The sequence below is a fragment of the Melanostigma gelatinosum genome, assembly GCF_949748355.1.
Source record: "Melanostigma gelatinosum genome assembly, chromosome: 19".
Lineage (NCBI taxonomy): Eukaryota > Metazoa > Chordata > Actinopteri > Perciformes > Zoarcidae > Melanostigma > Melanostigma gelatinosum.
Genome location: NC_136652.1, coordinates 7,219,469 through 7,246,905, shown reverse-complemented (window position 1 = coordinate 7,246,905; position 27,437 = coordinate 7,219,469). Strand labels below are relative to the sequence as shown.

The 27,437-nt window shown below is 48.2% G+C and overlaps 1 protein-coding gene across 1 annotated transcript in view; it reads right to left on the bottom strand.

The window, feature by feature from the left end:
- mdn1 (midasin AAA ATPase 1) overlaps positions 1-27,437 on the bottom strand; it is a gene marked incomplete at its 5' end in the record, with an annotated part of 49,822 nt that overhangs the window by 18,009 nt on the left and 4,376 nt on the right. The window contains 57 exons of the mRNA XM_079290353.1: positions 120-215; positions 798-1,036; positions 1,163-1,451; positions 1,997-2,158; positions 2,272-2,947; positions 3,470-3,582; positions 3,830-4,217; positions 4,302-4,516; positions 4,607-4,771; positions 4,909-5,032; positions 5,136-5,376; positions 5,892-6,105; positions 6,298-6,418; positions 6,621-6,787; positions 7,500-7,633; positions 7,788-7,894; positions 8,149-8,278; positions 8,939-9,052; positions 9,168-9,391; positions 9,974-10,173; positions 10,868-11,016; positions 11,114-11,322; positions 11,403-11,519; positions 11,875-12,034; positions 12,132-12,396; positions 12,490-12,753; positions 12,855-12,944; positions 13,299-13,487; positions 13,616-13,723; positions 14,059-14,256; positions 14,410-14,532; positions 14,620-14,828; positions 15,301-15,498; positions 15,600-15,860; positions 16,836-16,950; positions 17,117-17,255; positions 17,931-18,061; positions 18,296-18,428; positions 18,572-18,710; positions 19,031-19,165; positions 19,263-19,404; positions 19,523-19,669; positions 19,755-19,963; positions 20,192-20,370; positions 20,830-20,981; positions 21,447-21,554; positions 21,744-21,891; positions 22,417-22,530; positions 23,043-23,139; positions 23,866-24,010; positions 24,489-24,592; positions 24,686-24,897; positions 25,373-25,433; positions 25,529-25,677; positions 26,127-26,239; positions 26,367-26,462; positions 26,631-26,712. Coding sequence (XP_079146479.1) covers positions 120-215; positions 798-1,036; positions 1,163-1,451; positions 1,997-2,158; positions 2,272-2,947; positions 3,470-3,582; positions 3,830-4,217; positions 4,302-4,516; positions 4,607-4,771; positions 4,909-5,032; positions 5,136-5,376; positions 5,892-6,105; positions 6,298-6,418; positions 6,621-6,787; positions 7,500-7,633; positions 7,788-7,894; positions 8,149-8,278; positions 8,939-9,052; positions 9,168-9,391; positions 9,974-10,173; positions 10,868-11,016; positions 11,114-11,322; positions 11,403-11,519; positions 11,875-12,034; positions 12,132-12,396; positions 12,490-12,753; positions 12,855-12,944; positions 13,299-13,487; positions 13,616-13,723; positions 14,059-14,256; positions 14,410-14,532; positions 14,620-14,828; positions 15,301-15,498; positions 15,600-15,860; positions 16,836-16,950; positions 17,117-17,255; positions 17,931-18,061; positions 18,296-18,428; positions 18,572-18,710; positions 19,031-19,165; positions 19,263-19,404; positions 19,523-19,669; positions 19,755-19,963; positions 20,192-20,370; positions 20,830-20,981; positions 21,447-21,554; positions 21,744-21,891; positions 22,417-22,530; positions 23,043-23,139; positions 23,866-24,010; positions 24,489-24,592; positions 24,686-24,897; positions 25,373-25,433; positions 25,529-25,677; positions 26,127-26,239; positions 26,367-26,462; positions 26,631-26,712 — 9,709 coding nt within the window. The remainder of the gene's footprint in view (positions 1-119; positions 216-797; positions 1,037-1,162; positions 1,452-1,996; positions 2,159-2,271; positions 2,948-3,469; positions 3,583-3,829; positions 4,218-4,301; positions 4,517-4,606; positions 4,772-4,908; positions 5,033-5,135; positions 5,377-5,891; positions 6,106-6,297; positions 6,419-6,620; positions 6,788-7,499; positions 7,634-7,787; positions 7,895-8,148; positions 8,279-8,938; positions 9,053-9,167; positions 9,392-9,973; positions 10,174-10,867; positions 11,017-11,113; positions 11,323-11,402; positions 11,520-11,874; positions 12,035-12,131; positions 12,397-12,489; positions 12,754-12,854; positions 12,945-13,298; positions 13,488-13,615; positions 13,724-14,058; positions 14,257-14,409; positions 14,533-14,619; positions 14,829-15,300; positions 15,499-15,599; positions 15,861-16,835; positions 16,951-17,116; positions 17,256-17,930; positions 18,062-18,295; positions 18,429-18,571; positions 18,711-19,030; positions 19,166-19,262; positions 19,405-19,522; positions 19,670-19,754; positions 19,964-20,191; positions 20,371-20,829; positions 20,982-21,446; positions 21,555-21,743; positions 21,892-22,416; positions 22,531-23,042; positions 23,140-23,865; positions 24,011-24,488; positions 24,593-24,685; positions 24,898-25,372; positions 25,434-25,528; positions 25,678-26,126; positions 26,240-26,366; positions 26,463-26,630; positions 26,713-27,437) is intronic.

Genomic DNA, 27,437 nt, shown 5'->3' with positions numbered 1-27,437 from the left:
GACAGGAACAGCAGAGAACGGACAAGCAACAAATGGTCACCGATTTATTTTCTTGTTAATTAAACGTGTCAACACTGGGGAGGGAGCGGCACACGAGGAATCCTGCTAACTGAGCTCACCTGCGCTTTATTGAGCAGGATCTCCAGCCCATTGAGGAACTTGGCCAGCGGGCTGGCCAGACTGAAAGCCATGATCCTCTCCACGACCGCAGTCAGCTGGAAAACAACACACAGAGACAGACAGCACATTATAGCACGACAGATAGTCCACTTCTACAGCAGGACATCACCTACGTTGACTACAGGCCACAGGACCAGACCGGTCACATGGGATGTTGTGCACTGATTTTCTAGTCTGTGTAGAGATCATGTAGTTTTGCGATTCCAGATGGACATTGTGGGTTATGGTTACTGATTTGAGCTTCTCATCAGTAACCTCTAAACACAACAAAGTAAACTCATTTAGTCATTAAAGATGCAAGATACCACAGTTGTTTTTAATCAATATCCAAGAACCATCTGTCCTGCTTTATGTGGATATCTAAAATAAAAAAGAAAAGGTTGTTTTATTACTACCTCTCCTGTTTAAATACACACCATCAGGCCCAAGTCTCCTAACCCATTCTAAAAACTTGGTGTGGTATTTGATTCTGCCTTTAAGTTTGACAGGAGGAAAATGTCACAGGTTTGATCCTGGGAACAACCAAAGCACGTCCATCATTGCTTGCGTTAAGACATTGAATCCCTTCGTGCTAACGTACCGCGAGCCTTGATGTAAAAAAAAAAAAGGTTCCCGACCTGTACGAGAGCTGGGTGCTCTGGCCAGTCGTCTAGTCTCTGCTTCACGCCCACACTCAGCTGCTCCAGGACAGGAAGACAGAGGCGGGCCTCGCTCATGTTGGGCTGCTGGTAGAAGTCATAAGGTCCTTCTGAGGCGACAGACAGACCATCGGGGCCCCCCGAGCCCTGCACGGTGTTCTGGAGGAGGGCGGAGACCAGCAGTTCACTGCCTGTGAGCTGCTGGTCCAGTTCAGCATCTGAGGGGGAAACGCACGTGTCATGATCCAGTTATACTCCGCTCACAAGAGCACATTTCTGCTTTGCCGCTGGAAAATGACAGAAACTTGTTCCTGCTGAATAAGGACAAGACAGCAAACACTGACCAATGAGATGATAGAAGCGCGACATCACAGGGGAAGCAATCTGATAGGAGGAGACCAGGGCTTTGATGTGTTCTCTGCTGTGATTGGCTGGTATTGTGCTCTGGTACCACAGCGATTGGGCGTATCCCACGCAGAGGCGCTGATGAACCTGGACCACTGTGTTCATGGCAACCGGAGACAGGAAGCTGCCCTCGTTGGACTCCTCCTGGAATTTGTCCTCCTCCTCCTCCTTAAGACCCAAGTCGGCTGGGCCCTCTAGACTTGGCTCATTCACGATGTCTGCGAAGTCCTAATGACGTATGAACAGACTCCTCAATGACTGCACATTGTCGTGATGTCACACTTTGGTCTAATGTAAGACATCTTGCTCCGTGCCAAATCTCATGACCGTTGATCATAATTGCTATAATAGCAGTGTTTTCACATACGCAGTTCTGACTATAGTCTATAAATATCAGCCTAAATTGTAAAAAAACAAAGACAGTATGCTGCGGATTTCTACAATTGGGGAAATAAAAAGCAAACAGGCTAAGACCGTGTCTGTCTATTTCCTCCTCACTGTGTCAGCACTACAGACAGCGCCGCACCTACTCCTACATTTCCCTTTCCTAAAAATAATTTCGTGTTTTTCAATAAAACACAGTTCAGGAAAACAAGAGGTCACAATAACTCTCACCATCTAATGATAAAACCTGACAGACATTTTTCATTCATCCTCAAAATCAATGTTTCTGAGCATTAAACATTTCGGTTAAATGTTAAGATTGATTTTCGCACTGCAACTCCGTCTGTTGAAGCTTCAGCAGGGTCTGAGCAGAGAGTCTATGCGAATACCTGGTTGAACTGAGGGAACTGGCGTCTGAAGTCCCTCTCCTCCTGCTCGTCCTCAGTCAGTCCTGAGCCGTGCTGTCGACTGCGGTTGCGGTACAGACTGGCCTCCATCTGCTCTCGCTCTCTCTTTCGTCTCTCCTGCTCGTCCCACTCGTTCACCAGAGCCTGAGGAGTCAGCAACAACAAGCATTTCATTTGGAAAGTCGGACAAAAATTGTAATCCCTCAAACATAAACCCCAGGGATCAATCTCTATCGGGTGTGAACTGAAGCTCTGACCTGACAGATGTGTCGGAAGAGGCTGCGTGACTCGGGGCTGAACTCTCCGGCGGACAGGGTGTGACACTGCACGTACAGCAGAGAGTTCAGGAGCAGTGTGGACGACTGGGGGACCACGTGCTCGGGGTCCTGCTGCTGGGGCAGGAGCTTCGCCAGGCAGCGCAGAATGTCCATGCAAGGTCTGGAGCAGAGGAAGTCTGCTCGGGCCAGGTAGGACGGCAGGCTGGGGGTCAGGGAGGGGAAGGCCAGCAGGCAGGACACCAGCTTGGGCAGACCGGGAACAGGCGTGAGCGAGGTGGCCAACTGGGAGGCCACGAGGCGCATCCCGTGCCGGAGCTGGAGGATGCCGGTCCGCACCGGCCCAACCACGTCGGGGTACAGGGGGTAGTCCTCCAGCAGCCTCTGGCAGAAGCGCTGCTGGGAGTTCTGCCACACAGCCTCCTCCTTCAGCAGGCTCTGGACGGCTGACCTAGACTTGGAGGAGGAGGAGCCCTGCAGGGCCTTCAGCAGGTGGGACAACAGGTCTTCCACAACCGACGCCTGGCCGATGCTGCACAGGTAGTGCTGCAGCTCCTGGAAGAGGCGGCCGTACTGGGGTTCATGAGGGCGGCAGGCCTGCTTCCTGGAGAGCTCAGCTATCTGATCCTTCACCTGCTGCATACGGATCCACAGGTACCTGCAACAACAAGTTGGAAAACATGTGGTTGAAGGATTTTTCACAAGTCTCTCTTCGTACATCACTTCCATGCCAAATGCGGGTCACATAATCATTCCTCCTCTCCATACCGGCTGTAAGGCAATGCCGTCCTTTTACTCTGAACTGTGGATTTTGTTGCGCATGTTTCACATCAGAGTAACGCTAAGAAGAGATCTCAGCTAACTCTTGTCAGAAAACTGCGCAAGTAATATAAATTATCAATACTTTACTGAAGCAAATAAACTCTACAACAGCCAATTGATTTTGTCAGCAAGCGTATAATGCTTACAGAGTTAGCTATGACGAAAGCTAGCTAATGAGAGCTAGCTGCTGCTAGGTAGCTCGCTAAAAAGGCTGGTGTTTAGAGTGGTTAGCTACCAGTGTTTTCAGCTAAACTAGCTGGTCACACTGGGACTTGGATTATGGTAATGTTTCAGTCGTATTCTGCAAAAAGTCCTCCGTTATAATATCACACGGTAAGAAGTTGGTGCTGGTTCTGACCTGATTCGAGGATGCTGGAAGCCGTCAGTGGTGCTGCTCTCCTCCAGCTCTGCCCCGGTCACCAGCTGAGACGACAGGCTGCGTCCTCTCCACTCCTCCTGCAGCAGAGCCAGCTGTAATACAGACAGAGGGACAATACAGGTGCATCTCAATGAATATCATCGAAAAGTTAATTTATTTCAGTAATTCAATTCAAAAAGTGAAACTCATATAATATATAGATTCATTACACACAGGGTGATATATTTCAAGCGATTATTTCTTTTCATTTTGATGATTATGGCTTACAGCTAATGAAAACCCAGAATTCAGTATCTCAGAAGATGCACTTGTATGTGACAAAATGAGGAGAAAACTTACCTCCTGCTGTAAGTAGTTGAGTTTGTAGGCCCTCTTCACAGCTGGGTCAAAGATCGTCTGTGGCGTCCACACTTTGATCTGCAGCAGGCCCATGTTGACCCAGAACACTCCGGACCGGGCCAGTGGGTTGGAGCCCTGGACTTTGCTTTGGACGTACTGCTGCAGGCAGGTGACGCAGGCCTCAACCAGGCCGTTAGGGAGCAGATTGGGCGGCATGAAGTCTCTGAAGATGGTCTGGATCTCCTGGGAAGCTATAAGAGGGTCAGGGTCCTCCACCAGGCTCTCACAGCTCTCCATGTAGCCCTCCTGCAGACTGGGAGGCAGCAGGTCAGCCATGCTCTGAAGCTGGCGACGCAGGACCGCGCCCTGGAGCCTAAAGTCTGTGCCCCTGGGGAGGTATGGCGGTGATTAGTAAACCCCAAAAAAAATGATGCTTGTGAGGAACATTTTATTTCTTCAAGTTTTAATTTACCTGAACTCAGCCAGCGCAGGGAGCGCCATATTATCCCACAACACAGCAGACACATCCTGCAGCTGCTGGATCCTCTCCTTCCACTCCCCCAGGGTGACATGGGAGAGGGAGAGGAGGGCCACCCCTGACGGTTCCCATCGACCTCCGGTCTCACTGCTGCAGAGCACTCCCAGCATGCAACACGACCACACTGCTTTACTCAGCAAGGCCGGCCCCTAAAAACAACATGGACACGTATTAAACAGGCAGGTAATCCCTTCGATGAAAACAGTGACATCAAACAACAGGCGTTAAACGGTCGGTACCACGTTGTCGGCTCCGTGGTGCAGCTTCGGAGACGGCTGGGTCTTGGCACTCAGCGGGTCCCATTTCAGCCACAGGTTGGGATCTGAGGTCACACTGCTGGTCCACAGGGCGGCCAGAGCCTCCGATAGCAGCTCACACCACACAAACTGCAGCTCCTCAGCCGGCTAAAGAAAAAGAGTCACGGGGAATCGTGAGCGACATTCTTCACGTTTGAAGCATTTGATCCGATAGTACACAGTGGAGAGCTAAGAGGAAACAAACACGATTACATAGTTAGTTAACTGAAACCTTCACGACTGACCCTTTCACTGCTGAGCAGGAACCACAGCGGCTGCAGCTGACTGACGTTCATCGGTGTGGACTGGAGGCAGTAGCGCAGGTGTCTGGAGAGTTCTCGACGCATGCTGTCCTCGGCCTCCTGGTCGCTGCAAGTCAACGGGAAGAATTCACTACGCAGCCCGTCGCATGTTTCAATGTCAGTCCGCATGAATATTTGTGCTTTTGTAGAGGAAGACGTGGGAGTTTTACCCCGGAGAGAGAGCCAGGTGCAGCAGGTCAGTGCTGAGTCGCAGCTGGTTGAGCACGGCCAGTTCCTCCATCAGGGGCCAGAGCTGAGCCCTGCGGCTGAGCTGCTGCAGCTCCTCTCTGGCCAGGTGGACTCCTTCCCCCGGCTCCTCGCCCTCGGGCAGGGAGCACATCACCAGCAGCCCTCTGGAGGTCATCTGACGCTGCTGCTGCTCCACGCTCGACACCAGCCTCTCCAACACTCCTGTAGAACATTCACACGGAGGACCCTTTAATGCCACACTGGAGTTTTCTCTTAGAGATGGAATGGGACAAAACGTTCAATGCCCCATTAGTGACCCATGCAATGTTTATGACACCCCCACAATATGAACGTGCTGGACGAGACAAATTACACAATGATGATTTAGGTATTTTTAGAACTTAAACAGCAGATTTAAAGATATGTAAGAGGGTTTATCCTGACGGGAGCATGAAAGGTCAATTTCATTCAGCTATCACATAAAAGCAGTGGGAATGGGCCTCATGCAGGAACCACTTGTGATTGGTTTTAAAGGGCCAGTGTGCCGGATTTAGTGGCATCTCCGCTCACCCGTCCCTTTCCATGTGTCTCACTTGTCCACAAGAAATCTAACAATTCCTGTAAGTCCACAGTGTGTGGCGAAATACCAGCAACCGTTGAGGATATCTTGTGCTGGGACTCGAGAATTAGACAGACCTGCCAACCAACATCACCATTCAAACACAGCAACAGCTCACCAGACTTATGTGGATCCAGCTGGTTGTTTGCCAGCAGAACGAGGCCCCAGGCCTCCAGGAGGCTCTCTTTGATGTCCAGCCCGAGCCCGGCGCCCTGAAGTCGGACCAGCTCCTGCCTCCACGGACCCGTGGTGCCGTCCAGCCTTAGGTCGCTGACATCCAGGGCTTTGCTCAAGAGCCGCAGCCGAGACGCACACTCGGCCACCGACTCCAACTGGAGAAGAAGATGGAAATGGTTTTGTTTGTAAAAAAGTAATTCAGATGCAGCGATTACACTAAACTGGCTGTTAAATACTTAAAAAGCACAGGAAAAACAATAAACGTTAAAACTGGTGATGAGTAAATATCTGCAAATCAGTTAAGTAGTAACTGTAGTAAAAGTCGAGTTGATGAAAGGTCTCCTGACCTTGAACGGCAGAGCTTTCCCGAGGGTTTTCTGCATGCCCTTCAGGGCTGTGGCCACAGACACCGGGGTGGACAGAACAGTCTGGATGGCTGCTGAGACCGCCTGCAGCTCCTGGTGACCTCTGGAGCACAGCACAGTCACAAGTGTTAGGCAGTCAAATACAGTAACTGTAGACATCATATGTGAGATAGAAAGTCTTATTGCAATCTTATAGTCACACTCTCTCTGGAATGTTAGAGCAAATGTAACTAAATAAAGCAAAGTACTCATTGACCGACTTCGGTTTCAAGTTATAAAAGGCAGTGTAGAGAAGACGCGCTTACTCGGATGTGGTGTCGCTGTCTCCCAGCAGCAGCTGGGGCAGGCGGAGGATGAGGTGTTTCTGCACCCACTGCCAGTGCAGAGACAGCACAGAGATGCCCTGCGAGTCAGCCGGCAGCGTGCTGCACACATCCCAGAATCGATCGAGCCACTGCAGCAGCTGCAGGATCTAAATACACACACACACACGACAGGCAAGAGTGAGGTCGGCCGAGGGCGTTCAAATTTCGTGAGAATTGAAAGACTTCCTTCGTGATTTAATTTATGCTTTTGCCCAGGAGGCAGAGTTTTGTATTATCTTACCTTCCATTTCATTCTGATCCGCCTGTTCTATTTATTTATTCATTACCTAGCAAACAATAGGAGCTGTCGAAATGCTTTTAAATACTGTTGGAGTAGAAGTAAAGGAGGTAGTATGGAACAGGTAGGAACTGAAGAAGCAGTGGTGTAGATACTATTCATTTTGCTGTTTTAGTAGTAGTGCAAGTAGTAGCAGTAATGATATTATGGAAAGCCTTTGAATAAACAAGCAAACAGCGTTCCGTAAAGTGGCGGAGTTTCAGGAATCTGAGGAATTGAGCATGTCGTCCACAGCAGGGCTTTACAGGCCGCGGCTCATTGACTGCAATTCATTTTTCATAAGTTGTAGTAAATAGTAGCAGTTGTAGTAGCAGCAGAAGTTGTTGTACACACAACCCAGGAAAAGAAGTTACTAGAAGAACTGCAAGTGAAGATGGACATTTTCCGACAAAGATGGACTCCAGTTATGTTGTACAGCACTAAATGTACTGAAGTCTAAATAAGAGGATGTGGACGAGTGTAAAAATGAAAGAAAATTGTGTGTGTAAAGTGACACGGTGATAAATCTCGTGGGTGCTGACCTCAAACATGATGTGGTCGGAGATGTAGGGCTGTCCGCTCTGCACGGCCTGCAGGGTGAACGAGTCCCACAGGTCGAAGAAGGTCCGCAGGTGCATCAGCACTGGGTGGGGCAGGTGACCAATATCCACAGTCCCTGTGCGGGGAGGAAAACACATGTTGCACAAACTGAGTTACATTCTATGCTGCATGCGGTGTAGTTAGACATTTTGAAACTGTAACTCAGTTGTATTGAGAATGTTGCTTCCATCAGTCCATATAAACCAAAGGGTGCTGAAGGCCGTGTGTACCTTTGCTGAAGGCCGTGGCTATTCTCAGGGCACAGTTCTGAGCAGACAGGTTGATGGCACAGGTGCAGATGACAGACCTCTCCTCTCTGTCCATCATCAGAACGATCCTAACACACACACACAAAGAAAAGTCAACATCGTTTTATACATTCCGAGACATTTTAGAACAAAACTCAGCATCGCACTTCTAATTCTTAGCACCGTCTTTTGTGTGTCGCACTCGATTCGTTATCCTTCCACTTGCAAATGTATATATGCTGACTTTTCTACTGTAGCAATCTTCCAAGATGTGTTTTTTTCATTAGTAGAGTGTGAGCAATGTGCCTCAGCCAAATGTTGAGAGGAAAACCTCTCAACGTACCTGTTTGCAACTGCGTTCAGGGCCTCCAGAAACTCCATGTATCGTTCCTCGTCCTCAAAGTTGCACTTGTTAGCCAAAATATCCAGGTACTGTTTGTTCCATCGCATGTCCACCAGAATCCTGTATTCATCTGGCAAAGTAACAGAGAGTGGTTAATACTCCATGAGGATGGCAGCAGTATGTGGTACAGTACATGGATGGATTACTGATGGATTAAGTGTCAGGGCCCCCCCTGGCCTTCACCTACAAAATGTAACATACCAACGAAGAAGAGACTCAAAATAACTACAAAGAAACATAGAGACCAAAACAACAGCAAAGAGATCAAAAGAGAGACCAAAAAGACTCGCATTGACTGTGAAAAGCGGAAAAAACAATCACAGAGACAAAAATGGCAACAAAGAGACACAAAGCAACGAGTTAATGGCAGCTGACAGAGAGCCCACCCACTCATCCAGTCTTCCGTTTCAATTCAATAGGCCTTATTGGCATGACATTTCACTTGATTTGCCAATGCACAATCACCATGATGAAAGAGAATTTATGAAATCTATTTAAATGAATAAATAAATAGATAAGTAGATACATGAATAAAACATTTTTAAAAAAAGAGGCTGAGCAACTACAAAGTCTGTGTTGCTCCTACGTCTTAAACTGCATTCAATTTATTTCATGTTCCATCACGGTGAATCCATTAACTCCATATTGTGAACTAAATCATATCAACAGAACAGTCACAGCTAATTCACTAAATACTTGCAATGAAGAACAAGACAACCAAAGAGTTTACCGATGCTGTGAGGCTGGAGCAACTCTGCCAGGGACTTGCCCTTGGCAGCAAGTTTGCCACCAAACACGGCCTTCAGAGCCCTGTTTCCTGCCTCCACCTGGACCAGAGCCGGATCTGGAAGAGTCAAGAACCACACTGTTTCAGGACTACCTTATTTTGGAAGAGCATGAAATCGCTGCACTTCCAAGTGTAAAGTGTCGGGGTGGTGTGTGTGTGCCGAGTCACAAACCAGGGGCATATTTGTAGCTCTTCCCCAGATGTGAGAGCCAGCTGCTGCGGAGGATCCAGTCTCCGTGAGAGGCTCTCTCAGTGAGCAGCCGGACCGCCGTGGGGATCAGCCTCAGAGTGTCTCCTTCCGCCAGATCCACCACTCCGCCGGAGAACATCAGCCCTTCATGGGCGCCGCTGCTCTGCAGCGCCCTCTGCAGGTCACTCAGACTCAGCGGACGATTGCTGTGGACGACACCATCAGAGTCATTTTCTTCCTTAAGCGTCAAACTTTACAGCTGGCAAGTCAACTGTTTCCTTTCCTTCACTTGAACTGCTTTCAACGCTTACACAAACTGACACTGAACTACTACTTTTATATTTTCAATTTAAAGTGCATGTGCTTTGAGTAATTGCACTTAAACTGACACATCAGCATATTTTTAATGTTCACAGTTAAACTGACAATGCAAAGCTCAAGTCTCATCTCCTGTTTTCATGCACTTACACTTCAGCTGACAAGGGAAGTTATCCCACACGCTTCAACTCCTTTCAGTGTTTGCATTTGAACTCCTTTGCGTGCTTTGACTGAATATTCAGCTTTTTCACGTGAACTGATAATTCATCAACGTCCCGTCGCACTTTTTTAACAGCAATTTGGTTTCAACTGCCACTTTAGGTGCTTTCACTCAATCAAATGCAGGCACATCTTCATGTGAATACCTTTTTCTACAATGTGTCGGCCCCTCCAGGGTACATTCACATAGGTAGGCCTGTGTTGCACTTTCCCGTTACAGACACATGCGATTGTGTTGTCACTGTTCTTACCGTTTGCCCTGCAGGCTGAGGGTGTTCAGGCAAAAAGAGAGGACCTGTCCGTCTCTGAGGACCGCGGAGAAGCAGGAGTCCTCCGTGGAGAGGAGGGCAGACGGGAAGCCGTCAGGCCAAACTCCAGCACACAGCAGCCCGCTGCCCCAGTCCTCGGAGTCCAGGATGGCCAAGTGCTGCTCGATCACCTGTTGTGCTTGCTGGAGGGGAAACAGGACACTGATGTTTATTCATCCCCTGGGGAGCATGATTGTGCTCACTGGATATCTTTGCGATGGAGGAAAGCTGAAAAGCATTTGGATTTATGATTTGACAGACAGGGTGTGAGCTATTCAGTCAGGCTTCATGAGCACTGTTCCTGTCAGGAAGCTCGTATTGCGAAGCAGGATAAAGAGACACATTCTGAATTTCTAAAGTGAATAAAAGATACGTTTGGGGGTTCTCCCTCAAGTTTCTGACATAAAATGATGCAATTTTACATCATTTTGGACCATTATTATTGTAGATAACTGCCAAAGAGCTGAAACACAAAAATTGCTACATTTAAATGATTGTTTTATCCTTTACACACATCACAGCATCGTTTGCGCTGTAAAATCTGAAGGAGATTCAGAAAACTTTTAGATAATGTTTGATTCACAAATTAAAAAAGGCACGACGAGCAGTTTCGACTAATTATTTAGCAAAAAAGGACACAAGCTCTGCACCCATAAATCACAGCACCCTCACCCCCACGATCACGGTACGCCAAAGACCGAACCCTCGTTGAGCCGGGAGGGGAGGGGCCAACTTTGAATGTTGTGTTTACAATCCGGAATTGACAAATCCTACTCATAGTGGTGAGACAGTGGAAGTATTACAGTCGGGGAAGCGTCGATACGGGCGTGTCGATACCTTCTGGCTGGCGGCGGTGCGTTGGCAGAGCGAGTAGGCCTCTCCACAGGCATGCTGCAGGGCGCTGGGTAAGTCGACACCTCGCTGCAGCTGGCAGGACAGCAGGGTGGCGGCATGGAGCAGGGAGGCCACTGACGAGGCCGGGGAATCTGAAAGATAGAGGCCAGTCGTTTTGTTTGTTTTTTCAAAAATTCTGCAGATTGACTAGTTAGCGCGTGTGTTTGCTATCGTCAGTCAGCTGCTTACCCCAAATGGCAGATTTGATGCTCTTATGTATTTCAATCAGCAGATCACACACACAGTCCCCGGTCACCCCGGCAGTGTGAAGCAGGGTCTTCAGGTCCAGTGTGTCCCAGCAGGACCCCTCATGTTCCCCCGGGATGTACACCTCCACCCCTCTGTTCCTCATGGCTCGGGAGAGCTCCCCGTGCGCCGGGTCCATGGTCAGGAACAACCTGCACAGCCACACAGCTGAGCACACACTTCTTCAAAAGGCTTCAACAAGAAGTGAACAGGCTCTAATACTGCGTACTACCTGAAGTTGGGATGCGGGGTGATTTTGGGGGTCTTCCCGTCTATGACGCCGCGTTCGTTGATGGTGAGTGACCCACCAGGCTCCAGCAGAGCGTTGAGGCGATCCAGGACAGAGGCGCTACGAAAACAATACTTCATCAGTGACATTTGTATCAATATTTTTGACCTCCAAAAGTGTGACGATTAAGAACTCCCTTCATCTACAGCTCTCATCACTTCTCTTTTCAAAATGCAGTTTCAAAACTATGATTTCTTAACTTTTCAGACATGCACTGTAGATATCTGTGTAACCAAGCTGAAATTCCTAAAAGTGGTCTTTTCTCCAAGATATTTCACATTTCATTTCTGAATCGTTTCAATACATCTCTGCATAGCGTTCTGGCCCTGAGTTCTTATGATGCGTGTGATCTTTGATGCCTTTCAAAACAAGGATTAAAACCCAGCCATGATTTCTAAATCCCATGATTTCTCACCTGCAGAAGTTGACATTGTCCATGAGCAGCCAGTCACCGGCCTGCAGGGCCTGGACCAGCATCCCGTCCAGCCACTCGAAGCCTCCGTTCGTCCAGCCGTCCTCCAGCTGAGCCAGACGCTCCTTCAGCAGCGTGAAGTCCATCTGCAGTTTGGACATGTCTGGAGGACACGAACACAAGCGAGTTACAGCACCGGAAACACATTCTTATACTGACAAGACAACCAAACTACTTTTCAGACGCCACTTGGCCGTTACCAGTGAACACTTTGAGCTTGGTGTTGAGTTTCTGCAGGAGGAGGATGATTATCTCCAGCTTGTTCAGCGCCTCCGAGTTGATGGTCCCCCCGGTTCTCTGCAGTCCTTCCTCCTTCAGCCAGTGGCAGAACAGACCCCACGTCTGCAGCAGGAACTCCGTGTCCTGGATGCCGACATCCAGCGACATCAGGCCACGCCTTATTACCATGGCGACTATGTAGTCCACGCTCTCCAGCACTTGTTGCCACGGCCGCATGATATCGACCTGGAAAGAGGAGAAGAGCGCAGAGTGAAGCAGTCGGACGCTTAGAGACGATGAAAGAGGCCACGCGAGCGAGACACGCGAGGTCCTGGTTACCTGTTCGAAGCCTCCCAGCAGCTCGGTGGTGTCCATGGCGCTGTTCATGGCCATGACCCTGAGGCGGTGTCCCGTCAGCAGAGAGAGCAGTCTCGCCAGGCTGGTCTTTGCGCTGGCCGTGGGGCCGACCAGTATGGTCATCCAGCCCATCTCCACGCACTTCATCAGGGACTCCAGGGGCCGCAGCGCCTGGTGTGTGATGGACAGCGGGGGGTCGAGGGCCACGGGGGCTCCGCCACTGCGCTGCAGGACGGAGAACCCCACCTACAGCGAGCAATCCACGAGAGAAGAAATACTTTTTGTCTGTACAATTCAAAACATTCGCTTCAAAACAAACAGGAAGAGGTTTTGTTGTTTTGACAAACCTGCAGGTTGAGTGGAGTGATGTGGAACTGTCTGGAGCCACTGTAAGGCTCAAAGTCCTCGCCGAACACCTTCCTGAACACGGACAGAACCTGTGTGGAAGAAGAGGAGCGTCACAGACTGAACAGTGGAAAAACAGACTTTCCATACGGGTCAGTAACAACACAAAGAAAACTGAGGGTGGTCACTGGAGGCAGAAAAGAAAAGGGAAGTTATTGTGCTCAAATACAGGCTGTTAATGGTATGAAGACCACAAAAAGGCTGCGAATCCACCAATGACAGTTTGCCTAACATGACACTGTATTTATTATTTCATAAATGTACAGCGAACATCCAAACGACAGACGTCAGCCCTTTGAATAGGATTTCTTGAAAACCCACCTAAACCAGTGATCTACTGATTAAGTTTCCTGTGGCCTCTCGAGCACCATCAAAGAACATTGTACCTGAGCCTTGTCGGCCTCCGCTCTCATCCTGTCGGCGTACACCAAGGCTACGTGCTGGCCTGGGTTGAAAAATCCCGGGGACTGGTCAGCCTGCATCAGCTGACACCAGCGGAACATGTCCCGCAGGTTGAACTCCCAGGGACTTCCTTTCTGACCCCACTGCCGCTCCACACACACCTCCTGCACAAGCTGTTGGAGGCAGGGCGCGGAAAAGAGAAGCTCTTAAGTGTTTTAAACATGCGAGACTAGCAGGTTGTATCTCAGCTGGCACAGCGGAGTCAAGTCTCTAATTCAGCGGTCGTCCAAGAAACGCTTACCTTCTTATTGAACTCCACCATTTTAGCAATGATTTCCTTGTCAATGCTGGTGAAAATGGCGTCTCCTATGAACTCCATGTCTTTGCTCGTGAGTTGGTCCACGAACACCTGAGAACACAGGGGTAAGTCAGATTTATTTCTGCTTTTTAAGTTCTCTTTTCAAGGAGGTCCAGGAGGTCGACAGCAGCCATGGTACATGTGAAACGATATTCTGAAATACTAACGAATTCTGATGTTAAAGAACATTTTGTTCCTAAAACTACAGATCTTTTTACACATTCACAAATTGAGATTTCTCAAAACATGACATCATCATTTGAATTTCAATATTCAAAAGCTGCGTAGTATGTCGATTCATTGTAATGAATAAGCACAAAATAAAACTTTGAAAATGGCGAAGTACATAAAAAAAAGTCTGTGCAATCCTCTCGACTGTTTCTTGCCTGAGTGAATCTGTTGAGGAAGGATTTGGGAAGTCCTTTACGACCACCGCCTTGAGTGAAGGGGTTCTGGCAGCCAAAGATCTTGGTCTTCTCCTGCTGGACCTGGAAGCTCATCCCCAGCTCAGGGATGTAGATCTCTGCCCGGTGATCAAAGCAGGCGTTCAGACCCTCCAACACCGACTGAGAGGCCAGGTTCAGCTGTCAAGCGTGAGGAACGAGCCGAGTCAGTTTAATATCGCAGGTTTTATCAACATCGTCTGATTACAATTAGTCTTCGCCGGGCTCCAAGCCGTCAAAACTGGTGTGCAGAACCGGAAAAAAAAACGAAAAGACCTGAACAGCGGTCCTTACCTCGTCCAGGACAACCCAGTGGCCTGCCTTCAGAGCAGCCAGAAGAGGGCCATCGCGCCATGCAAACTCTCCTCCCTTTCCTCCCTCCACAGGGAGATCAGTTCCAAACAAATCGGTGACATCCTGCCAGAGAGCACACGTCATCAGCATCAGTTCATTCAGGAGCACAATCGGGGACCTTTTGAGCATCCTTCATATAAAAAGCTGTACCGTTTGCTCCGACAGGTTGATTCTGACCAGATGGTTCCCAGAAGCCTTTGCCAGCGCTGTCACCAGACTGGTTTTTCCCACGCCGGGGGAGCCCTCCAGCAGCACGGGTCTCTGCAGCTTCAGCGCCCGCAGGAGCCTCTGGGCGTTCACGGCGGTCGTGCCCGCGGCGATGGCGTAGTCCGACAGGTCACGGCTCTCAGTCCGAGGCCCTGGGTGGAGATTTAGGGAACAGTTTGTAAACATCACTAAAGAAGTATTTAATAACCAAGGCTTTACCAAATTTGACGTAATTTCGAGAAGTTACAGCTGCAATACTTTCAATAAATATTTCAAAATGTGTGACAATATTTGAACAATGTAATCCTGAGATAACAGGAAAAAAAAAAAAGAGTTGGAAATTTGGCATGCTTGATCTGGATCCCATCAAGGGTTGGTGAACCATATTTGGTGAAATTTGGGGAATTAATACCATAAAAAAGTACAAAAGTTCAACAATAGAAATCTGGAACTGATTTTCGACAACCAGGTCCAGAATGTTTTGACAACAATCTCGTCTCTCGGAGACCAAAAAAACTAAAAAGGGTGTGAACACTGATTAGTATTTGTCGTAAAATCACGTCAACAACTTATGAGCGGAGGTAGGCGGGGCATACACCAGTCGATGCAGCGTATTCTTAGTACCTAAAGCAATGTAGAAGGGGTCAATGCCGAAGAAGTCTTCGCCCCACTGGGGTTCCCGCGGCAGGCTGCTGTCGTAGACTCTCAGGGCGTCCAGCATCTCCTGATCCAGCTTCGTCATCTTGCTCAGCCGCTGCTGCAGGTAGCCGAGGCACAGCCGGCGCGCCAGGAGGGCGCCGTCTGCACAGGACGCTGTGGTGCCTGCAAGAAAAGGGAGCCTCAGATCACACTTCTTAAAACGCTTTCTCTGGGAGACAGATTCCCAGTGGAGCTAAAAAACTAAAAACAAGCCGTCCGCTCACCGGAGCCAATGCCGTCGACGTAGACCAGGCACGCGGCGTGGATGAAGGCGGTGACGGTGTCCAGCCTGAGATCCCACTCCGCCTCCTCGTCGTCCTCCAGGGCCCCCATGGTCATGAAGCCGTCCTCGTCCCGTTCGCACACGACGTTGAGGAAGTAGACCCACGACAGGATGTCTCGGACGCTCAGGATGCAGCGGCGGCCGAAGTCCTGCTGGGTCAGCCACTCGATGAAGTCCAGCATCAGCTCCGCGATGTCACCGCCTGCGTTTGAGACCGAAAGGAAACGCATCAGTAACACCTTCTTCATCGGGTAATTGTTGTGGATGTTTTGCTTCAGAGCAACAACCCTGAGCTCTGCAGTTTCACGATGTAGTTAACAAGACTAAAGCCCTCCAGTCTAAATCATCCATCACGGCCCATACATTTAAGGAGACGGCAATGACTTTGAACTTTACGGCAGTGCTGCCTCGCTTATTGCTCAGATTTGATGCCTCGCTGTTGTGCTCGAAATTCAATCAATATCAACTTTGACCTTGTTGGGTTGCTTAATGTGAAATCAATGAGTCGGTATACTATCACCGTACGAAGTCGTTATGGTGGAGGTGTCAGCAAAGAGTCTATTAACACATCGAGCAGACAAAGAAACATTGGAATCCACTTGATGAATCAATATTTACTCTCATTTTTAACTCGGGTTCCCAACTCTTGGGAGAAATATCCTCCACTTTAGCTCCTAAATGCTCCTCTGTGATCATCATCTGCTAATCTCTGCCGGCTGTTGGTTACGGAGCAGGATTCTATTTTTGTTTTTACGGTTATTGTGTTGTGTTTTAACCTTTATTGGATCATTAAGCCTTCCTGGTAGTTATGTAAACCTCGGCGGAGCCATGCCGCTAGCTTTAATTAAAAAACGAACAGATCAACGGGTCTTTTTATCTTCACTAAACAAGCAATGAAGGCCAACTAGGTGTCCCTGCATTAGTGCAAGAGGTGTGACTGTTGCCTCTGACTGGTTAACAACGTAACTTGCAGACATATTCAACTGACAACTAACCGATTTAATTGTTGTTCAGTCTCATGTCGCTTACCCACCATTATCTTTGCATGAACTAATTCAGACTCTCCAAAAGCAGTAATATTAATGTAACGATGATGTCATAACGGTTGTGTTTGTGGACTGTTTAAGTTGTAATCAGGACATGCAAGTGAATGGCGGGATCTATTTCTCTCGTTCACCATCGAGTGAGAGGCCTGCGCGCAGGTTGTGCTGGATGATCTGAACCAGGTCGCTGCGGCTGTTGCTCTGCGGACACCAGATCTCTGTGAAACGGTTCCTGAGGGCAGGAGAGAGCTGGGGGGGGAAACAGACAAGCAAAGAAAAGTCAGACTTCATACGCTTCTGGTTGGTTACTCTTAAAGCACACACATCTTAAAAAAGCATGTTAAACCATAAGGACAAGCATTCTACCTTCAGCAGTCCTGCAGCTATTGTTTTTTTAAAACTATTTTGTATCTACCTCCTTCTTGCCGAAGTCTCCTCCGGGATTCATGGTGGCAACCAGACGGAAACTTGCGGCCGCTCCGATCAGCTCCACGTCGTCGTTGTCCCCGCTGCCCTTCTCTGCCAGCACGAGGGACTTCTCCGTCTCCAGAACACTGAGAGGAAACACGACACACTGTTATTCACCTGCATGTGGGGCCGTCAACGGGCCGCCGTGTCACCGTCCTGTTGGATTTTGAGGCTCTCAAAATGCAATACGAGCACAAAATGCAAAATATGCCATGTGAAATGTCACACCAGGTGTAACAAAAGTACTATATGTGGCACGAAAAAGTGCACTCTGTTGCAGATACGTCTTAATAGCTATCATCAAGGGGTTTACTCAAAGCTTGAAAGGGGTCAGAAAAGGGTAGAGTCTGGCAAGTGATACGAAGGACCAGCTACAGAGCAGCTTCTTTACTCAGGCTGTAAGACTGCACCTCCCTTTTATTGACTAAGCGGGTACCACAAGGCGTATAATACAACAGCGCCATTACTCCAATACAGACAGAAATCCACCTCTATGCAGATGATGCGATGGAAATCTATGAGCTGGTGAACGGATGTGATGACAGGAGACGACTAAGATGCTCAGATGTCTTAAGCAGAAATATTTATTGATGCTTGGCCAAGTAAGCCAAACCGAGAAATATTGGGTGTAATGTAATGAGGAGTATTTACCAATTACAGAACTATATATATATATATATATATATACTGTTACTGGTGTTGTTTGTTGCTTGTGAGTGACTAGCTGTGTGTATTGTGTGTGTGTGTGTGTGTGTGTCTACCTGTTGAGTCTCTCAAGCACCGAGTCGTCTGCCAGGGAGATCTCATCCATGAGAAAGACTCCTCCCTCCTTCATGGCCAGCACCAAGGGGCCGTCATGCCACTGAAAAAGCCTGCAGTCCTCACCATCCGTCTACACAAACACGCAGAGAGAGAAAAGTCAACTTTATAGAGCATCCGATGAGACAAAAATGCATTATGGAATGAAACTGGAATGAAAATTTGGTTCACACTTATTCCATATGATATCAATGATATTGTGTTTCTGCTAACATGAAAATAGGTTTCAGGAATAATAACATCATGCATCTTGCTCACTCACAGCCTTTCACATTTCTATTTCTACCGTCTGCCGACTCGTCCGTACCTGATGCGTGTGCCTGACGGGTCGCAGGCCTCCCAGGAAGTCAGACGTCTCCATGTGTAGGTGACAGTTCACTGCGAAAAACTTCTGTCCAGCCAGAGCAGCAAACAGCTGGCAGATTGTAGTCTTTCCACATCTGATGAAGGAACAGAGGGGAAAAAAGACGTTAGCATGATTAAAAAAAAGTTGTCAGGTAACAGGCGGCGCTCGAGGAAGGTCCATTTTACTCTAATCCTCTCAAAGACCAAACGCGTTGGGCCTGGCAGATTTGAATCTCACCCGGTGTCTCCGACAAGCAGGACAGACTCGCCGAATCGAAGCGCCCGTCCCACCAGCACAGCGAGTCGTCTCATGCCGTACGTCCACACCACATGGCGAAACTCCTCTGGGACTCCGGCGATGCTGTCGATGAAGGGACCTGCCAATCAGAGCGACGAGGCAACATGATACCGAGTTCATCGGACAAGCTAGATCGCGTCATTCTCTCATCAGATTTCCCAGTTGAATAGTTTACTGTAAGTCTATGGCTTCCACTTCCTCTTTTTCCTTTAATTTGAAAGAGTTTAAAAGCAACTTTAAGAAATATGGAGTTTGTGATAAAAGCACTAGCAACAGCACGAGTAGCAAAGAGTCACACAATCAGTGAACTGACTCAGTGATGTCCGTTACACAAAGCCCAGGTATTGTTATTAGTCAGATCAGTGCATCCCTAGTGAAGGGTTTTAATGCTCCACTCACTGAACTGGCTGGTGACCTGTTTCTGAGAGAACAGGTTCTCAGGGTTCACCGTCCTCTTGAAGTGCTTCTCCAGGATGGACAGGATGATGGCCTCTTCTTCCGGCTTCCTCACGCGCCCCGCCAGCAGCATGTACCCTGACGAAGACAACGACGACAACAACTTTATCTCAGGTTTCCGACGGAACACTGGTGATCGGTCGGCATTTTTAGACGCACGTCTGTCAAGCCTCACCGTCATCAGCCAAATGCTGCAGCCAGTCCCGACAGGCGTCCGTCTGCTCCTCTAGCCTGTAGCGATCTGCCCAGCGGAACAGGTCTCTGAGGGTGATGAAGCCATGTTTCCCCGCAAACACAGAAGATCCCCTGCGTAAGGACTGATGGGGAGGAAGACACATTTCATAAGTGAAGTTAGGATCACCAGGTACAGAAACAGGTACGTAATACGAATCGATACAACAACGGAATTGATACAACATACAAGAGTGCAGTTACCTGAAGGTCTTGCATGACCTTGACCAGCTTGGTGCAGTAGGATGGAGGCAGGCTGCACCTCTGGTGGAGGATGGTCTCCAGCTCTTCACTGGGCAGCTCATCAAAGTGAAGCTCCACGAAGCGGTTCCTGAAAGCCCTGGAGAGCACCTGGAGATCAGACGGTAAAAGATTACCCAATAGAAGTGGATTGAGTTTATCAGATAGGATGCAATCCCTCTCAGGCTGAATATACCTTTCTGCCACCGTAGAGACCAGGTGGATTCTGGGTAGAAAACAGCAGGAATCTGGGGTGAGCCTTGATGACTTCCTGTGTCTCGGCCACAAAGAGCTCCCTGTTGTCGTCGAGTAGCCTGTTGAGAGCCTCCAGCACGTCAGTGGGGGCGAGGTTCAGCTCATCCAGGATGATCCAGTAGCCTTTCCTCATGGCGTCGATCAGAACTCCTGGAGCAGACAGGCAAGCAATTGACATAAGTCTGTGGGGAACGCCATGGAAGACCAATGGTCGACAGATTCTCTATGTTATGGTAAAAAATGTGATTAGTGCGCTTAAAAATATATAAGTTTTAAAATCACATCTCTCCAAGACATAGAAGTCTCAGATACTGTAAAATGTCCTAACACAGGTGAACCTTGCTCTTTTCCAAGAAAGGTCAGTACGAGTATTCGTACCCTCTTTGAACACCAGCTTGCCCTTGTCGTCGGATGAGTAGCAGCCGATGTACTCCTGGATGTCGGTGTGCTCGTGGTTGTTGATTCTCACGCACTGGTTCCCCGTGGCTGCAGCCAGCCAGCGGATCAGGCTGGTCTTCCCCACTGAGGTCTCTCCCTGGATCAGCACCGGGTGAGTCCTGCGAGTCCCAAACATGAAGAGAGAGAGCGAGAGAGAGCAAGAGAGAGCGAGAGAGAGAGAGCGAGGCTCGTCAATAGGCACAATGTAGAGGGATGTTGTGGAGCAAAAAGTACATCTTATCTCAACATATATTTGTGTACATTTGGTCTCAGATTGTTTTGCAAAGCTTAAAGCTGCACCATGGAATGGCTGTAATGGTTCTCCCAGTTTGCCCTCACCTCAGCCCCATCCCCTCACCTCTGGGATGAACTGGAACCTTGACTGTGAGCTCAACGTCAACCCTCACTAATGCTTCATCTGAAAACTCTCAGTCCGACCACAGGTTTGTCCTGATGCATCTTTTACTAACGGGCCAGAATTAGCTCTGACAAAAGGAACATCTGGATATTTATAGATGAACCAATTGGTTTGGGGGAAATCGTGGGCAAAAGGTCAAGCTGGCCAACAGTCTTCCTACCCTGCAGACACCACTCTGGCGAGGTCGCGGAGGTTGAGTTTGACTGAGGTGGTGAGGATGTAACTGGGGTCCAAGGCCGGCTCCATCTCCCCCTGGGACACCCAGTAGCCCTCCACATCTACGCAGGGCCGGCCTGAGGGCGCCGGGATGGGCTGCAGGAAACAAAACAAAACGGGTTTCCATAAAGGGTGACATTTAAAAACAACTATTTAGTGGTACTAACGCTGCTGCTAAACCCCCTATTGGACAAACCCTAAATAGTAACATGTGTACCAAACCTTTTAGTAAAGTACATTGTTTTTATATAAAATCACAAAATTGTCAAAACATCCCATCTTATCGTCATTGTCTAACCCTCGATTTGGAAAAGGAAAAAGTCCACGAAAAATGCTATTACCAAATTAAGCATGTATACATAAATATACATACATTTAAAGACCACAATAGAAAACTGTTCATCTCCATCTCTAGCAAAGCCACCTTGAGTTACGCAGCACTCACCCTCCAGTGTCGCTGAAATGTCGACCAATTAACTTCTATTTCCTTTCAAATAGAAGGTTGATATTTTCAAAGCTCAACTACAACATCTACCATGAAACAATGTCAGAAGTCCTTACATGTTTGAGACACTTGGTGTTCCCCATCAGGATGTGCTGACACACCAGCTTCTGGACCACCGGGTGGGAACTTCTGTCCAGCTGAGTCAGGAAGCTCAGGCAGAAACCCTGCCAACATGAATCAGGGAGACGGTCAACTTGGAATACATGCAGGGGACGGAAACAACTGGCTCCATCACATTGAAATCACCCTGACTTCCTTTTGCAGCCACATATACAGACACCTTAAAAAAAAAACTACCGGCATGTCTCAATATCACTCGCAGTAAATGAGAAAATGTCTTCCTGGCCTCCTACCTCATAGAGCGAGCGCTGCACACTGTTGCAGGGGTTCGCTGCCACAAACTTGAGCGCCCTGCACAGAGTACGCAGGCTGTAGTGGGGCCTGTGGCCCGTCCCGTCCACCAGATGAGAGTTGGCCTCCTTTCGTACCGACAGGTAGAAACTGCACACAAACACAAATGTGGAGTTAATCAGTTTGAGCCTACTTACAAAGTAGGCACAAGAGTAAGGAAGGAGTGAGGTTTGACCTCGAGTTTGTTACGATGAGGCCTGGCATGTGCTTTTCTGACTAAGTGTCCTCAAAAAACCTGCACCCTCAGCTCTGGATGGAACAACAACAAAGAAAACAGAGAAGCTGTGCAGAAATAAATTGCTAATAATGTTAAGTTACCTTAAAAGAAGCCTGATATCTTATGACATAATGTATTTCCATCATTATTACAAAGAGCCTCGTGCTTTACTTCTGTGTACCGGTACATGATTTTCAACTCAATTCCGTTAAAATAAATAAAAATGCATACAGCCATAACAAGCTGTACTAAATAGGGTTTTTAGAACAAAAAGTCTGCTAAATGAAATGTTCTCCCAACACGCTGTCTTATAAACACTTTTGGAGCCCCGGTTGCCTTCAGCAGTGTCTCAAACAGCGGCTCCTTGATTGACGCGGGGTCAGTACGTTAAGGCCAACCTTATGATGCCACTGGTGACACTCCTGCGTGGATTCAAGCCCTTGAGGTAGTCGGAGACCAGAATCCGCAGGTCTCCCTCGTTCTCCAGCTCCTCCACATACAGCTCAGTAAACCTGGGAGTAAACACACACACACACACACACGTGAAACATATATACGAGTCATATCACCGTTAGATAGCCTGTGACAGCAACAACTATGGCAATCCCTGCTCTAATGATCCCTGATAAGTACATTTTATTGTTTGTACAGCGAGTGTCAGGTTTGGGGACCTCAAGAATTGCTTCTCTGCTCTTTTTGCAGATGATGTGGTTCTGTTGGCGCCTTCCGATCGTGAACTACAGCACGCACCGGGCCGGTTTTACGCAGAGTCTGAATCGGTCGGGATGAGAGTCGGCACCTTCAAGTCTGAGGCCACGGTTCTCAGCCAGAAAACGGTGGAGCGCACCCTCCGGGTTGGGACTGAGTCGCTGCCCCAAGCGAGGGAGTTCAAGTATATCGGGTCTTGTTCACGAGTAAAATGGAGCATGAGACAGACAGAACTAAAATTAAATGATACTTCAGTCTAGCGTGGAGCTAATGAGACAAAGACATTCCCTTTGCAGTCACCTCTTCACACGCTCACCTGTTCCTGAGGCCCAGAGGCAGGTTTCTCTTCCCCACATCAGTCGCTGGGTTCATGCAGGCAAAGAGCCGGAAGTCTGGGTGGCGGACCAGGGGCTCTGCGATGAAACAAAAAAAATGATATCAGCAACAATCCCAGGAATATGAGAAAAATAGTGTGATCAGTGTGATCTTTTGAATGTCACATGTGGGAACGTCAAGTGTCAAGTCAAAAACGTTAGCCACGTTAGAGGTTTATCAGACCGAGTGGATGATTGGTGATTAATGAATAATGTAGTGCTTTGGTGCTGGTACAAATGCCGTGTGGCCTAAAAGGCTGTTATGTGTTTTCATGCACTGATCAATTTCGAGATATTTGGCTGTTTTGCTTCCATAACGTGTCTTCGTTCAGACTAGAGGAGAGAAAACATCAAAAATATACATCGAGTTGTGTATTTTACTACTTTGTCTATTTGCAGCGGTATATTTCACTTAAATTCACCAAAAGTCGGTATGGGATAATACCTCATTTGCATATTTTAAACCTTGTAATACAAAAAATAATTGTAGTAATCAACTGGGTATGATACTGGCTACACTCTGCAATAACAACCCTCCTGGTGTCCTCTCTTCCATGTATGTTTGGGAAATGCAGTGTCCATAATTGCTCATGTAATTAGCATGTTGGCACGAGCTAGCAGCTCTTCATTTTACAGCTGCCGCTGACTGTTGCTTTCGCTGGGTGACCAACTAACATTGGAAGCTGAATATAAATGAATTCAATCAGGGATTTGGATTCGATGAACATATTTGAAACTGGATTCAGATATGACAGCAGTCCTCACCAGTGTCTCCACGGTCCAGCAGCACCAGAGACCCGGCGCTGCCCTCCAGCAGTCCGCTCAAACACTCCAGGGTCTCGGCTGCTGCCAGGTTGATCTCATCCAGCAGGATCCAGTTGCCCTTCTTTACCGCCTGAGCTAACGTTCCCTACGGAGGAACACAAAGAGGTCAGAGCTGCTCCACCAAGGCTCTACGCCCCTGTACATTAACCTTTTTAGGGCTTTCTGTCTGCATGTAATTGACAGTACAGAGAGAGGGGTATAGCATGCACCTTAATCAGAAGTGCAGCAGGGATCCATACATGGCGGTCAGAATGCCGCCAGTTTGGAGAAACAGACAGGAGTACCAGCACGGAAAAAAAGCAATGTACTGCTGTAGTCGGGGAGCAGCAGCAAAATACATTTTAAATTCTATATTTAGAATGTTTTTGCCGGTTTACCTTATGTCTCCGACCATCATCTATACTCTCGCAAAAGCCACCAGTTACTGCTGTCTGTTTCTCTAAGCTGGGGGCGTGTCGACCGTCATCTACTGTCGCTAATACGCCGACTGTGGATAAGCACCTCATACAAACCCAAAAAATATCTTTTAACAAATATCAGAACTACCCCTTTAAGGTCTTTACCTCCACAAAGGCGAAGACCATGGCCACCTCGCAGGCTCGGATCTGCTGCTGGGTCTGGTTCAGCTTGGCAGCCAATGCCTCCCACTGCACCTGCAGCAAGGCAGCTGCACCAACACACAGGGAACATCAGTCTCTCGTTGCGCTACGGAAGCCAATATGCTCGCTGTAATCATTGTGTGTTCTTCCTAGCACGCTACCGTTTGATTTATCCTGCAGCTCCTTGGTGAGAGCCGACTTGCAGACGTGGTCCATGAGTTTGAGCAGGTCCTGCCAGCGCTTCCCCCTGAAGCAGGTCTGCACGTGACCCAGGAAGGTCAGGTTCTGCTTCCTCGAGTAGGTCTGGGAGAACAGGTCCTCGAAGGCCTCCCGCAGAGGGAGCAGAATCTGCTTGTGGTCTACTGGCTTGTACCTGCACCGGACAGAAAATAACACAATAACATCAGTTGCCGCCTGGAGTTTCGCTCCAAAACAAAACTTCTGCCAGCTAGAGAGTTCATTTTCATCTGTAGTCCCTGAGCAGATTATTACAAATGAGTGTATTAATATTATCAATACAGTTACCTCCATGCACCATAATATGGAAATGAACTGTCCTTTAAAGCTACTACAAGGAACGTTTGGCGGTCCCCACAACCAGAGACCCTGTGACCAGCGGGCTGCTTGTTTAACTTGGCAGCTGCTTTCATTAAACTCTCTTGACTTGCTTTTTAAGTCAGTGAATTTTAGCTTGAATCGGATGCCTGTTGGTTCGATTTTGCCCTTTTGTAAGAAGGTAAGAACTGTTGTCATCCATCAAAATGGCACTCTTCATTTTTATCTCAGCAATACATGAAATCTCTGTGATGGAATATGTGATATTAAAGTAACATCTGTGTGCCACTCACCCTCCGAGCAGGTCGGCAGTGTCGCTCTGCTGGTTCATGTTCACAACCCGCAGCCGGTGTCCTGCATTGAACACACAACGGGGAATATTTGAATCGGGGGTGTTGTCGGACCACGTGAAGTCATTTACGGGCTCACAGATGTCTACACATAGAGACCTGTGACTCTGGCCAGGTGCTGTACAGTCGAGGTCTTGCCAGTTCCCGTCTCTCCCACCAGGAGAACGGGCTCCGCTTTGGCGACACACACTGCCAGCTGCTCCAGCAGCACAGCAGAGGGACGTGTGGCAGCAAATGTCTGGTAGTCCCTGTTCATGGCAATAAAGAACACACTTATTGATGACACAGTCAGTGGTGTGCTTCTGTATCTAGATACTGGTGTCACAGTCAAGCCCCCTCACCCATAAAATACAGACTACTTGAACAGGCTTGAAGGGAAAAATACCTTTTTAAAAATCCTAAAACGTGACATCTCCAGTGTCAATGGTTGCGTTTACTACTGTGAAATGGTCTGTAAGTCACACACTGTTTGTTTTCAGTCGGAGCCCATTCACATTAGCTTCAATGCGAATATCTGGGCACGATCTGACGGCCGAGCTATTAGATGGATGTGTTTACGATAATCAATTCAATGGTTATTCAATTTGCCAGCAGGGGGTCTGTTTGGTTCTATAAGTAGGTGAAGTCCGGCACAGTGACCAGCTGATTCACTGTAAACAAGGGTCAAAGGGGGCTCCGGGCAGGATGTCCCACTTACACGTTCAGCTGCACCGCTTCGGTCTGCTTTCGAACCAGGGTCACCCGGCCCACCGAGGCCTCCAGCTCGGTCACGGAGATGCCGGGCTGGTACATGTGGCAGAAGTGCTGCGCCTGGAATTACAATGTAGATAGTAAAACAAAGAAGGGACACAGCAAGGTGCTGGATGTTTTTCCTTCAGGTGTGGGAAATGCCTCTCCTCCCCCCAAATTAGTTTTCTGGCAAAGTAGGCTGGGTCACCTTCTCTTTGGAGATGTTGAGCTTGCTTCCGATGATCTCGGCCATTCGCAGTCGACTTTCGGGACGAGACAGCATGGCTGTGAAGCAGTCAAGAGCCTGGCAAAGAGGGGCACCGACCAAAAAGGCATCCGTCAGTGATGACAATACATCCTGAATCACCACCACTGAATTAAACACAACTAAAATGCTGTTCTCTGGCAGCTGTGCGGGAAAGTTATGCATCTCTTTATCTGCTTACATTGTCAAGAGATGGAACCCACTAACCTCTTGGAAGACGTGTTGTGCCGTGGCCGATGAGGTGCCGTCAAAGTTAACGCTGATCCGCTCGCACCATTTCAGCAGGTCCCTGTGGAATCACCACGAAGGGCGCGTCAAGAAAAGAAACAAAGGGCCATGAGAATCACCGGCTATGAGAATACCCAATGAGAATGCCCCGTTTGACCTGTGGAATCTGGGGTTCCAGCTCGTCGTACGGAGGACGGTCTGATCGATCATCCATCGAGCACAGCAGCAGCTCGTGGAAAGCGAATTAAAGACTGCTGCGGCAGACCGCCTGGTAGTTTTGATGATGTAAGGCCTTTGCTGGCGGTCGGGATAAAGCGCTGCCGTTTGGGTGTTATGGTGCAGCGAGGCCAGACACTTGCACAGGGACGTGGTCCTTTATGTCCTGTGTCTGTGTCTGTGTGTGTGTATATATATATATACATATATATATATATATATATATACACACACATATATATACATATATATATACATACATACACATATACATATATATAAAAAGATGATGTCATTATCTGGGATATTTGTCTTGGGTTAGGCTCAAGATTATAGGACGGCCTAAAGAAAGCCACTGTCTTATGAGAAATGAAGGATCCGGTGTACTTAGGACCTAAATTAGATTTTTACCATGCTTTTTAATATCTGTGTCTGACAAGAGCAAAAGTGCAATGATGAATGGCTTGAGTACAACTTTAAAGGGGAGGCACTCGTCCCACATAGCTGTACAGGTTGTTGTGTGGCGCTTTATACATTTGCATATTTCTGGCAGGATGGATATGTCACTCG